General features: G+C 41.3%; 1 protein-coding gene across 18 annotated transcripts in view; it reads right to left on the bottom strand.

Annotated features, from left to right (window-relative positions):
- The window catches only part of PHF21A (PHD finger protein 21A), a 204,878-nt gene that overhangs the window by 147,459 nt on the left and 44,521 nt on the right, over positions 1–12,898 (bottom strand). For all 18 annotated transcript variants that reach the window (XM_075545830.1, XM_075545829.1, XM_075545816.1 and 15 more), the window contains 2 exons: positions 7,374–7,406; positions 4,475–4,540 (listed from right to left, as the gene is read on the bottom strand). In XM_075545830.1, the coding sequence (XP_075401945.1) occupies positions 4,475–4,540; positions 7,374–7,406 (99 nt within the window). The remainder of the gene's footprint in view (positions 1–4,474; positions 4,541–7,373; positions 7,407–12,898) is intronic.

The raw sequence follows: 12,898 nt of genomic DNA, 5'->3' as shown, positions 1-12,898 counted from the left end.
GGAACGGGAGGGAGGGGAAAAATGAGGAACTGATGCCAGGGGCTTAGGTGGAGAGTAAATATTCTGAGAATGATGAGGGCAATGAATGTACAAATGTACTTTACACAATTGATGTATGTATGGATTGTGATAAGAGCTGTACGAGCCCCCAATAAAACGATTAAAAAATAAACATGCTTATTATAGCGAATTTAGAAAAAAGATGTCTAAGTTTAGAGGAAAACGAAATCATTTGTAAATTCATCACATTTCAACATTTTATATTGGCATGGCTTGCATACACATTCACATGCCGCTTGTTCCAGGCAGCTAACTCAGGTTGGCCGGCCTCAGGCTGACCCGCAGGGCAGCAGGGCAGCAGAAGTCAGAGACCCTCCAGGAGGTAGATGGAGCCAGGAGTGGGGATAAGTGGCTGTCAGATGCCCAGGCCACACACATATGTAACACACATAAAGATGGGATTCGAATGTGTGTCCAGTTTATCGTGAGCATGTTCCTATGTCATTAAAACAGTTTTGAAAGCGATTTCTGATGCCTACATAACACATACCTTCTTTAGCCAATCAAGTGTGGGGACTCTCTTCAAGGTGACACTGCCAGCCTCAAACTGAAACCCTGGAGAGGAGAGGTCAGGAAGCTGACTGCCACATCTGCCTGGCGAGTTGCTTTCCAGAAACCTTCAATCAGTTTGAAAGCACCAGAACCTTCTGACCAAGAATCCACTGAAATTCAATGAGTCTGAGCCATGAAGGGTGCTTGCTGAAGGTTGAGAGTGCTCCATTTCACAATCTTTATAAAAAATCATTTTATGGGGCTCCATTTCACAATCTTGAGGAAGAAAAATTAAGGGACGGGCTCAAGTGGCAATAACAAATACAAAGTAGCACTTACTGGTAAGAGTCACCAAGGGCCTTGCTGCAACTTTTTATTTTTAAAAGTATGAGGATAGATGCATCTATTACTTGCATAGTTAATTTTTCAACTAAGTATCGGGGAAAAAAAGATTTCGGGGAAAAGTTATGTGAAGTAAGAATCGAAACAAGTCAGACAAATGTTATCAGTTGTTCATTCTGGAACATGACATTCTTCTTTGAACATTTCTGTATTTAAAAAAAAAATGTCTCACAACAAAGAGCTTTAGTCATGTGAGTAATCTAAAGCAGACGAAAAGTCAGAGAGTTCTGCTCGACACTGTGAATCCCTAGAGAAGGAAAAACACACAGCTAGGTAGGTATGCAACATGAAGAAGTTGTTCTAAAATAAAACCGCCAGAAATTAAATAGTAATGTTTCTTTCACGCTGGAATACGTTAGGTTTGAAGAAGAACAACTTTTGAACCTTCTCTCGGTGTGTCCTTCTGTACCACCTACCCCACCTTATTTCCCTTCCGTTCCGTCACAAGCACAGTTCCATCAAGACCGCCAGGCTGGTTTCCGTTTTTTATTCTGGCTTTCTTTCCTTCATACACCTTAGTTTTCCTCCTGATAAATACGTTTTAAAACTCCACTATCTTCATTCGGATGACGGCATGAGTTTACCATGTGATATCTTAACTGAACATAAATATGAGGGGGCACCCCTTCAAAACCCCCCCGAAAATTTCCCCCCAAAAGCTATGTATTTACATTTGTATTACAAACAACATTTGTGAGATTTGCAACTCCATTCATGGAAACATTTTCCAAACTCATCTGTTTGGATGGTTGACAGCACCTCCCTTGTTGTTTTTTCCCTTCACCTCTTCTACTTCATCGAATCACTGTCCTTTCATGTCCCTCCTCATTGGCGGCAACAGAAAGTTGCATGGAGCGAGGTTAGGTGAGTCAGGTGTGTGGAGCAAGAGAGGAATGCTGGTTTGTTTGTTTGTTTGTTGACACAAACTGGCACACGGAGATGGCTATGTGAGCAGGTGCATTGTCGTGGTGGCAAAAGCAGTCCCCCATCTGCCACAAATCAGGTTTTTTGTCACTCACGGTTCCCCAATCTTTTTAGGACCTCTACATAGAAAGCTTAATTAACAGTCTGACCTGGTGGAAGAAAGTCCAAATGCATTCATTATCCCCCTCAAACATCAAAATAACAAATGGGCATGGTCTTGATCTTTGATTTCACTTGATGAGCTTGTTTGTGGGTGAGGTGACGATAGCGTCTTCCACTGGCTTGCACTGATGGTTGGTTTTGGGGTTGTCAGAATAGCACCATGACTCCTCACCAGTAACGACCTTGGAAAAACAGCCTGGGTCGCTTCAGAGCTGTTCTTTCTCCTGGTCCGTCAGAACCCGAGGCATAAATTTGACAGCGACCCTTGTCATTCCCAAATCTTCCTGTAAAATTCTATGAACTGAGCGCCAAGATACTCCAGTTATCATCTTCATCTCTTTAATAAATAGTCCATCATCGGTCTTCGAGTACAAGTGCACACATTTTGTCGCATTTTCATCCTTTTGGGAAGCTGACAAACATCCAGAACTAGGCTTGTCATCAATCAACATTTTACCTTTTTTTGAAACAAGAAAGCTACTTGTACACTGGAGTTTTTCCCATAGTGTTGTCCTTATAAGCCCTGTTCAACATCACAACAATGTGCGGCATTTTTCCCAAGCAGGAAACAAAATCTCACAGCCACATGCTGTTTTCTTAAATCAGCCATCACAAAAAAGCGAGGTTTGAGTGAAACTGCTTTTACGAAAAAATTCACTGTGACCATAGAGAACCTTCCCACTGGCAACGCCACTGGGTGTACTAACTCAGAGTGAGCTGCTTGATGCTCACCTAGCGGGAAAAATGCGTACTACGCAAGCTCTGCCCAGCGGAGCTTTTCTGGGTGTTTTTTTTGGGGGGGAGGGGGATTACCCCCTCGTAATTTAAATAAGTGCAGTTTGCTATTGAGTGATGTCTCTAGCAGGAAAGGGAAAAAAAAACAACAGAGATAAACTAAATATTGATGTTAGTTCTTTCTCACAAACAAAAATCTCAAATAAACATAAACCCCCTTCTTCCTTGCCTGCACTCCCCGTCCAGTTTTTCCTTCATGTAGCCCAGATTGTCCTAACTTTTGAACATATCCAACATCCTCATTCCACGAGTCAGTTCTCACTGTCTTTCCTCACTGGACCACGTGACATTTTCAGCAAACGTGACTCATTTATTGGCATCTTGTCAAACTAATCCTGAAACTGTAAGGAGGCTGAGCACTAACGGAATTCTAAAGCTTGAACACTTTCACAAACACCCATCACTTTGAAGTCCTGAATCACTTTCAGAGCCAATACTTACTAACAAACTGTTTATATTTTTCCTTACAAATTGTTCTCCGCCATCCCACCTTCTCCCAGTTTTAGCTTGGCAATTTGCTCATGACAAGTGCCTATCTGCAGAGGAGACGAAGATGGAGACGTGCGCAGGTACAAGAACGGGGGAGCAAAGGAGAAAGCACTATGCACTCCGCCTAAAAGAACACACGATTCTATTCTGAACACAAAAAATGTGTCTACTCTACTTGTAGTTATCGGAGTTTATTTCTTCACCTCGTTACATGAAAACACAATATAAGACAACACAAACAAAATGGCAAATCTCCAGAAATAAATTGCTCACTGTTAATACATCACTAAATAAAGTTTTACAAACCACCTAAAAATCAACTATTGAGAAATATTTAGTCAAAAGATCCTCAGTAAGATGTCGTTTGCATGAACCATCAAACTGAAAATCCCCATATCCTTTAGGATCAGACATTTACTGCTCGAAGATTACCTGATGGAGAAGGGTGGGGAGTGCACAAGGAAAACAAATGCTTCGTTCACATTACCACAGACATTTCCTTATAGCTCTCTCCACTGCCACACTCCACCTGGTGGCAGGAGATGCCTGAATTAGCCATTCTACAGGAGATTTCACAGAACACTTTCTAGATGTCCTTGGAAAAAAGCAAGGCGATCTTCTCTTGCCTTTACAGAATACATTCCATGCATGCTTTTTTCATACAACTGTAGGTCAATAGCTAATAAAGATTACCATAAAGATAGGCTAATACTCAGAAGACCTACATTTAGAGCAATCTAACTTAGACTCACTCACTCCACAACAAATTGAATACCGTCTCAAACTTTTAAAACCAGTAACAATGCACTTACAGCAACTACAAGAATCTTTATTACATATCCCCACTAACTTTCTTTGCCCTTTCCCCCTATGGGTAAACAAGAGCTTAATTAACACAGTTAACAGCCAACTGCCATGCTGCTTTTAGATATTTGCCAATAACATATACCCATGGGATAGCTAGAGACTGATTTCAACCAAAAATAAAAATAGATAAACAGAGCTCAAACAAAATTAAAATTGAGTCTGGCTGCCCACACTTATTTTCACACATGAGGAAAAATAGCAGTTCTCTTAGAAGCCTCAAGCAGACATATCTTTAGAACACAATGTTAAAAATATGCCCCCCCTACCCCCCCTCTTCCCTTACCTGTTTCTCACTCAAAGCTGTGATTTTGGCTTGGAGTTCATGAAGCTGTTTCTTTAGATCAGCATTCTGATTGGAAAGAAAAAATATCTGTGATAAAGATATTTCATTTGTTAACAGAATAGTAGCAAGAAGACTTTATGTATACTGTATTACAAAAGGATGAAGCCAAGTTACACAGTGAGCCAATCAAATCCGCCAGCATCAAACTACTTAGGCACATCACCATCTAAGGTACAGATCCCAAATACGGACCTGCTGCTCCTGGCCGCAGAATAAGGAGCCCTGGAGCAGCATGGTTAGGTGGCCGGTTCAAACCTCCAAGTGGCTCCGCAGGAGGAAAGCCCTGGTGATCGGCTCTCCTGGAGTTCAACCTAAGAAATCTAGTGGGGCAGCCGTGCTACTGTCCTGCAGTCCTGCTGGAGTCAGAATCCAACTGTCAGAGTAGAGGCAGCTTCTTTGCAGTTTAAGAAGTTTTATTTGTTAGCATTTACAGTACAAAAATACCTGTCTACCAGGATCTTATATTAGCCTTTACACAAAGTACCAGTTGACAGCAAACCTAAAGCTGCACTAATCAGACAAAAGCAGGAAGCGGAGGTTTTAAGTATGCACACACTGCCTGCTTAGCGGCATTAACAACAGAGAGAAGAGGTTCGTCCGCACTTGGCCTCTCCCATATTCAGTAGAGTGGAGTACATTTGTTATTTCAGCCTGCATCTGAAAAGCCGTCAGTGCTGCCAGAGCTTTAGCACCACATCATTCACATCAGCACACTGACTACCAGGACAGTTTCTCAGTTCTGAAATTCTAGGAATCAAAAAAGAATCCTATTTTAGAAGAGATACACTGAGCATGCTTGCCTTTTATCCAACTGGGGCGGGGGAGAGGAGGGAAAATCCCAAACTGAACATTTTAAATGCTCTACGTGGCAGGCCAGCCCCTTGGCAGACTGAACCCCATCTCCAATGAGAGACAAGTGTCTCCAGATCCCTGCACAATTCTCCATGACTGGTCTCTTGTGCTAGGAGGGGGCACCTGCCCTTCCTCTTCTGAGTTTCCTCTTTACTGCGTCCCAGGTGACCCCCTTGGTCTTTTTCATAAGGGTATTTGACAGAAGGCCTCTCTAGTGAGTCCACCAAGAAGCCTTGGTGGTGCAGTGCTTAAGCACTTGGCTGCTTGGCAGAAAGTTGGCGGCTTGAACTCCTGAAGGAAGGCAGACCTGACAATCTGCTCTCCCAAAGACAACAGCCATGGAAAGCCACAGGGGCCATCCTACTCTGGCCTACAGAGTTGTGAAGAGGCCGAATCGCCTCGGTGGTGCACAGTGAGACTGCCCATCTGCATCCTGCCCCCTCAGTTTCACAGGGTCAGACTATTCTGCTACAGGCACCAGCGCGTCAGAAGTTCTGGCGTTTGCTCCTGGTATCTTAGTTGCCAGCGACGTGGGTGACCAAATCAGATGTGAAAGAATCTGTTCATCTAAGTCTTGACTGACACTGTAATAGAAAATAAAACAATCAAACAGGAAAAGTTCATATGATAGCTGGGCAGGCTGATGGGAGGGAGTGCCGGCATCACATAGACTCAGTGAACTGTGTGGCACACCAGGGTCAGGTGCCATGCACTGGGTATGTAGAGCTGAGTGTTAGTCCCCATCTCGAAAACTGTATCCCTCGGTACCCTTCTTCAGTCCCAGGATTTATCTTCCTTTACTTCACAATGAAGCAGGTACGGCAGCTTCACAGGTAAGGGTTTTCAAGGCTGTGATTTTCGAGAAACAGATGACCAGGCCTTTCCATCGATGCACCTCTGAGTGAGTCTGCATCACCAACCTTTCGGTTAGTAGCTAATACGTAACCATCTGTACTACCAAAGAATGAAATGTACATACCCACATACAAATATACATACATTTATTCACTTCCTAATTTATGAGCATTCTTCTAGGAATCTAGGGTTTTATGAGCAGCTTATGAATAGATTAATTCAAGGGAACAATCTGAGCAAGTCTGGTATGTATTTTTCACACTTATAAGCCATGGTCTAGTGGCTACAAAAGAGATACTGCCTGAACAGTAAACATAATCATCTGAAGACAATATAATTCTTGTCCCGGTACATCATTCCTACTGAGGAGGAGAAAAATAAAATGCCTAAGTCAAACTCCTAGGAGAGCTGAGAGAGAAGTTAGCATTTGCTGAATTGTTATATAAGGCATTTTCTGTACTCCTTTTTTATATATACTCCTTTTTAAGGGCTGCTTCAAAAATAAAATTTTCAAAATGCTTTTAAATACTTTTCTAAAATTCTTACTCTGGACATAGTGCGGGATTCCATAATTAAATGTTCTGTTCTATAAATTCTGAGCAAGTAAGAATGGTTCTGGGGCACTTTCAATAATTCTAAGGCTACAGAAGGCTGGATAAACTCTGGTTCTGAGTAAGAAGGCTCATGGAAATGGAATTTAAGCTTTATGACCCAGAACCCATCACCACTGAATTGATTTTGACTCATAGCAACCCTGCATGGGTTTCTGAAGCTGTGAATCTTGACAGGAGCAAGTAAACCTTGACTTTCTCCTGCCAAACCACTGCTGGGTTTGAACCGTCGGCCTTCAAGTTAGAAGTTCCACAGTTATATGAAGAATATTAAAACTCTCATGTTTTTCAAAACATGCAACATAAAATCAAAATAGCAGTAACAAATATAAAATGATAGCTATATGGCAATTGAATGACTGGGTTTTTCTAAACTCTAAAAACATGAAGACCAATGTGCTAAGAATAATCATTATTAGGAATAAGATAGTTCTTTTTAACTTAAATATAGTCTGTATTTTAATATTACATTTTAGATTATTTTAATAGAATAATTAAGGAAACAAAAAATAGTACATTACCTGTGGGTCCTGCTTCATTTGAGCAACCAGTTTCTGGTAATAAATAGAGAGAGAGATACATTAGTCTTACATATTAACTCACGACATGTCTAGCCAGGTTTGGTCCCATATACCCAGGATTTAAAATGCACACAAAAAATGCGCAACCATGCAATCAGAAGAGACCAAATGTTTCTATGAGCTGTACAAGGATAATTGGACAACTTCTTCATAGAAAAAAATGGGAAATTGTTCAACTATCCCTTTATTTCCACCATCACCTCCCCCACACCAATCATTTTATATTTGAAATGAAAAGATGCTTTATAATAAATCTAAGGGTTGGGGTTTTTGGAGTGTAATTTAAGTAAGCTGGATGCTCCAAAAGCCAAGCACCCCCTTAAAATGCTGCTGTTTGCCTAGGGTTCCAGACAAGGTCTGAAGAGAAGCTGTTCATCTCCAAACAAGCCTGTTTGTGTGCAGCTAAGTACAGAATTGGCAACTCTGCTGGTTTGGACCTAACCACAGAAGGAGCCCGGTGTTAAGATTTGACTTTGCCGTTGTCTTATCTGGAGGCAAAGGGGGTGGATGAAAGCTCTTAGCATGAGGACATGGAGATCAGCAAGGAGACTGCCTGCCTGGCTAAATAATACTGAAAGGGCTGGATAACACAGAAGCCAGCAGACCAATGAAAAACACAGACAAATAAATTCTGCTTGACCCAGGGCATCTTCTCAATATCAACACTGCCCAATCCTAACAATAACTACAGGCAGGAAAATTTGAAGGATTAAAAAAAATGCGGCAGCTACTTCTTAAAGATATTAGAAAATAGCTGTTCTCAAAGTGACTTTTTCATTTAACTCAAAAGTCTGCCACTCCCATTAGGTGACAAAGCACTTTAAAAAATTTAAGTCATATGGTCCCACTCATCAATACTTGCCCTCATGAAGAGATCAATGAAGACAAGGGTGTTATAAGAAAGAGTGGTGAAGAAACCAGATGGTATCCAACTACCAGGAAGGTTAGTGGGTGGGGTCTTAGAGCCGTGTTTTAAAATAAGCAGTCATCTAAGTGGGGTGTCAATGAAGTCCACATGGAGAAAGCACACCAGCCAATGTGATCCAAGGATTGTAAATAATAAAATCCAAATATGAAGGAGGAAACGGCATCAGAGTTTAAATTCCAAACACCGTTTGCAGAAGGCTCTGGATGACAGTGGAGGCTCAAAACCAATTTGCAGCGTCCCCACATGGATTCCGCCTCAGCCTCCCGTGACCCCTCTGGCCACAGCCCAGGGCTGTGAACAGCCTTGCTACCAGCAGAGAGCACTATAAAGTCGATTGTGGCAGATTTAGTTAGGTAAAAAAGTAAGAACAACTTATTAGAGCTCCCCTTTGACCCATTTTAAAGTTGTTTCATTAGTAATATTTTCAGTTTTATTTTCAACTGAAGTTTGTTTTGTTAGTGTTGGTTGGATTTTCTTCATTTGCTTCCCGTTTGTGGTTTGTCTGGTTTTTCCGTATTTGAAATCCAGAGTAAGTAAATCTAAAGCGATAGTAACTGGATTAATAATTACCTAGCAGCATGACAGGGTAGGCTGGGGGAAATGGGGAGCTACCAACAATGAGTTTGAGAAGAAAATGAACTGAAATGGATTCTGGTGACAATTATACAATTCTTCTTAATATGAATGAACAATTAAATTATATGTGAATTATATGCCAATAAAACTATTTTTATATGCCAATAAAACTATTTCTTAAAAATTTAAGTTATATTGGATAAAAATCTTTATATATATAAACACTCATCTGCCTTCTTAAATAGAAAAAAAGTCAGGTTCTATTGATACTTAGAGACATGATCACTATCAATTAATATAATGTGCTAAAATACAATAAAGTCTTTATAATCTAAAAGCCTAAAACTGCTGTTGTAAAAAATTCCTTTGTGTGCATGTTAGTTTTTCAGTCTACTGACAAGCAATCAGCTAACAAATCTTAATGCCGAGCCATCAGCTAGCAAATCTTGCTACTATTGTGCCTCCCTCTAACAGCCCTGGAACCCCAACTTAAATCTGCTCCTTCTCATCTGCTATGCAATACACGTAGTGGGCTTATTCCAAGAAGTATGAGTAGGTTATGAGTAACAACCTTAAGAAATCCCTGAGTAAAATGTGTCATCTTTAGGGAATGACTTATGGCATTTATTCTGAGTGGTCAAAATTGTTTACTTCCTGGTGCTCAGGCACATCCTGCATTACTGAGGTTGTCTTCAAATACACGAGGTGAATGTGCCTGCATATTCTACTCCATATCTGACACTAGTGGATCTTCTATCCTGGCCTTAATCGAAATAAATCATAACAATACACATTCCAAGAATTCAGTGGATTTGAAGCACAAGATTTTACACATGCACACGCCTACTGATACAGCCTAAAGGCTAGTTAGCCACATTCTTCCATTCCAAAAAGCTTGGTTTCCTGTTTTGACCTAGTTATCCTAACGTTGTACTATCCTAAAGTTGCCTTAAAGGATCTTCTTCCCTTTTTAATTGTTAAATTCGCTGGAATTTTAAAGTAGAGTGATGACAACACAAACTCTCCACCTCTGGACTGAAAAAACAAACTTCCTTCTCTATCCATATGCTGTATTTTAGACAATCAGTGTAGCACAGGACAAGTGGAGAAAATGCTGTACACCAGTCAAATCCCTTAGGGACGTTATGCTGTCATTGTATCATCAAAGTTAGTTACTTTCCTGTCAGAAATTAGTAACTTGTCTTAAGGATATACTTTATACCAAGGATCAGCAAGCTATTGCCCATTGGCCAAATCCAGCCAGCTACCTGGTTTTGTAAGTAAGGTTTTACTGTATCACAGCACACCCATATTATGTCCATAGTAGCTTTGTCCCTATGATAGCAGAGCCAAGTAGTTGTGACAAAGACACTTTTTGTTTCTTTTAAAAATCATTTTATTGGAGGCTCGAACAACTCTTATCACAATCCATACATCCATCCATTGTGTCAAACACATTTGTATATTTGTTGCCATCCTCCTCCTCAAAACATTTGCTTTCTACTTGAGCCCATGGTATCCGCTCATTTTCCCCCTCCCTCCCAGCCTACCTCCCTCACAAACCCTTAATAATTGATAAATTATTAAGGATTTTGTCATATTTTACACTATCAGAGGCCTCCCTTCACCTACTTTTCTGTTGTCCGCACCCCCAGGGAGGTAGTTACGTGTAGGATCCCTGTGATTGGTTCCCCCTTTCAACCTCACCTTCCCCTTTCCCTCCTAGTATTGCAACTCTCATTATTGGTCCTGAGGGGTTTATCTGTCCTGAATTCCCTATGTTCCCAGCTCTTATCTATACCAGTGTACATCCTCTGATCTTGCCCAATTTGTAAGGTAGAATTGGGATCATGATAGTGCGGAGGAGGACGCATTCAAGAACTAGGGGAAAAGTTGTGTTTCATTGTGGCTGTACTGCACCCTGACTGACTTGTCTCCTCCCTGCGACCCTTCTGTAAGGAGATGTCCAGTTGCCTACAGATGGGCTTTGGGTCCCCACTCCGTACTCCCCCTCATTCACAGTATGATTTTTTTGTTCTTTGATGCCTGAGACCTGAAACCTTTAACACCTCGTGATCACACAGGCTGGTGTGCTTCTTCCATGTGGGCTTTGTTGCTTCTCAGCTAGATGGCCGCTTGTTTACCTTCAAGCCTTTAAGACGCCAGGCGCCATATCTTTTGATAGCTGGGCACCATCAGCTTTCTTAACCACATTTTCTTATGCACTGCTTTGTGTTCAGCGATCGTGTCGGGAAGGTGAGCATCATGGAATGCCAGTTTAATAGAACAAAGTGTTCTTGCATCGAGGCCCAATGTCCATCTGCTACCTTAATACTAAACCTATAAATATATGCACATAGATCTATTCCTCCATTGTCATATATAAATATATTTACATATGTACATGCCTGTATTTCAGCGCTTCTCAACCTGTGGGTTGTGACCCCTTTTGGGGTCAAACGGCCCTTTCCCAGGGGTTGCCTGATTCATAACAGTAGCAAAATTATAGTTAAGAAGTAGCAATTAAAATATTTTCATGGTTGGGGGGGGGTCACCACAACATGAGGAACTATATGAAAGGTTCACAGCATTAGCAAGGTTCAGAACCACTGTTGCATTTAGACCTCTATAACTGCCCTTTGCCTCCTAGTTCTTTCCTCTATTTCCTTTTACTTTCCTCTTGTCCCACTATCATGCTCAGCCTTCCTTTGGGTTTCAGTAATTTCTCTTGGTTACATTGCCCTTGATCAAGCCCTACCAGGCCTCCTACCCCCTCCTTGACATCGATTTTGGATCACTTGTTGTTCCCTTGTCCCTGGGTTTGTTAACACACACTTCCTCACAAAGACATTTTTTACAGAAAAAGTTTACCAACTTCTGAAAGTTTAAATGTACCTTCCATTTAATCTCTCTAGGAATAATCAAAGATGAGAGGGAACAGGGGGATTCAATCAGAAAGATTAACTGTTCACATAAGTCATTATTATTCAAGCAGTTAATAAACATCAACCACCAGGACTTTCTTAGCCACCTTCTGTCCACACACACAAACACAACTCATAGATAACAAAAATATACCTCTACCCTAGCATTACCAAGTGTTTCACAATACACCTTTCAAGCTACCAGTCTTTTAAGAAAGTCTCATTTGAGACTTGCTCACTTGTGAGGATAAACTGAAAGAATGTCACGTTTGTCATCTCAAAATCTCTTAAGAGGAGGAAAAGCACCAGTAATCACATTCAATAGCCACTAAATCTTTGATCCACACAAATTTCAGGTTGATTATTGTGTCCTAGAAATTCACTCCAGGAGAGGATGTTCAGATTTGAACAGTGAACTTAGTGCTCAGTCATTTGCCATTCAGCCACACTGCGTATTCGATGTACTTCCATGTTAAAATACTTTCCTCAGTTAATATCAGAAGCAAGGCTAAACAGATGACATGTACATCACTTATTATATTATGTACCGGTGGTAGTCCCCAGGCTCTGAACCAGACCCACTTGTACACCCGTGTCTTTGACATAGTTGTAGAATATTGGGAGCAGGTGCGTACTGCTCTTATTTTGCCTTACTTTTATACAAGAAAAGGCTGGAAGCCGTTCCAAACATTAGAAGCTGCACATTCAGCAAAGGAAGGTGGCTATGAGGAAGACTCTCTTGTTAGCAGGGCTGATTCAGTCGTTTCAAAGAGAAGGGAAATTTCCGCAACATAAAAGCGCCAGTCGGTATAGTTGTGTGTTAGCCATGGGAGTGCCCGCCCTGGACTTTAAAAGTCACCATAAAAACAAAGCACGCCGCACGTAGAGACACCCACCTGTGGCTGGCACAACTAAGAGTGCTGCTGAGAGAGTCGCAAAGGACCCAAGGAGCAGCCGGAACTTAGCATGGAGAGCACAGGCTTTTGCCACAGAGCATAAAAAAGAGAGCAAGCTTGGAAGCTAATGCTTACTTGTCA

This window comes from Tenrec ecaudatus, chromosome 4 (assembly GCF_050624435.1).
Source record: "Tenrec ecaudatus isolate mTenEca1 chromosome 4, mTenEca1.hap1, whole genome shotgun sequence".
NCBI lineage: Eukaryota > Metazoa > Chordata > Mammalia > Afrosoricida > Tenrecidae > Tenrec > Tenrec ecaudatus.
This window is presented reverse-complemented; position numbering and strand designations above follow the sequence as displayed.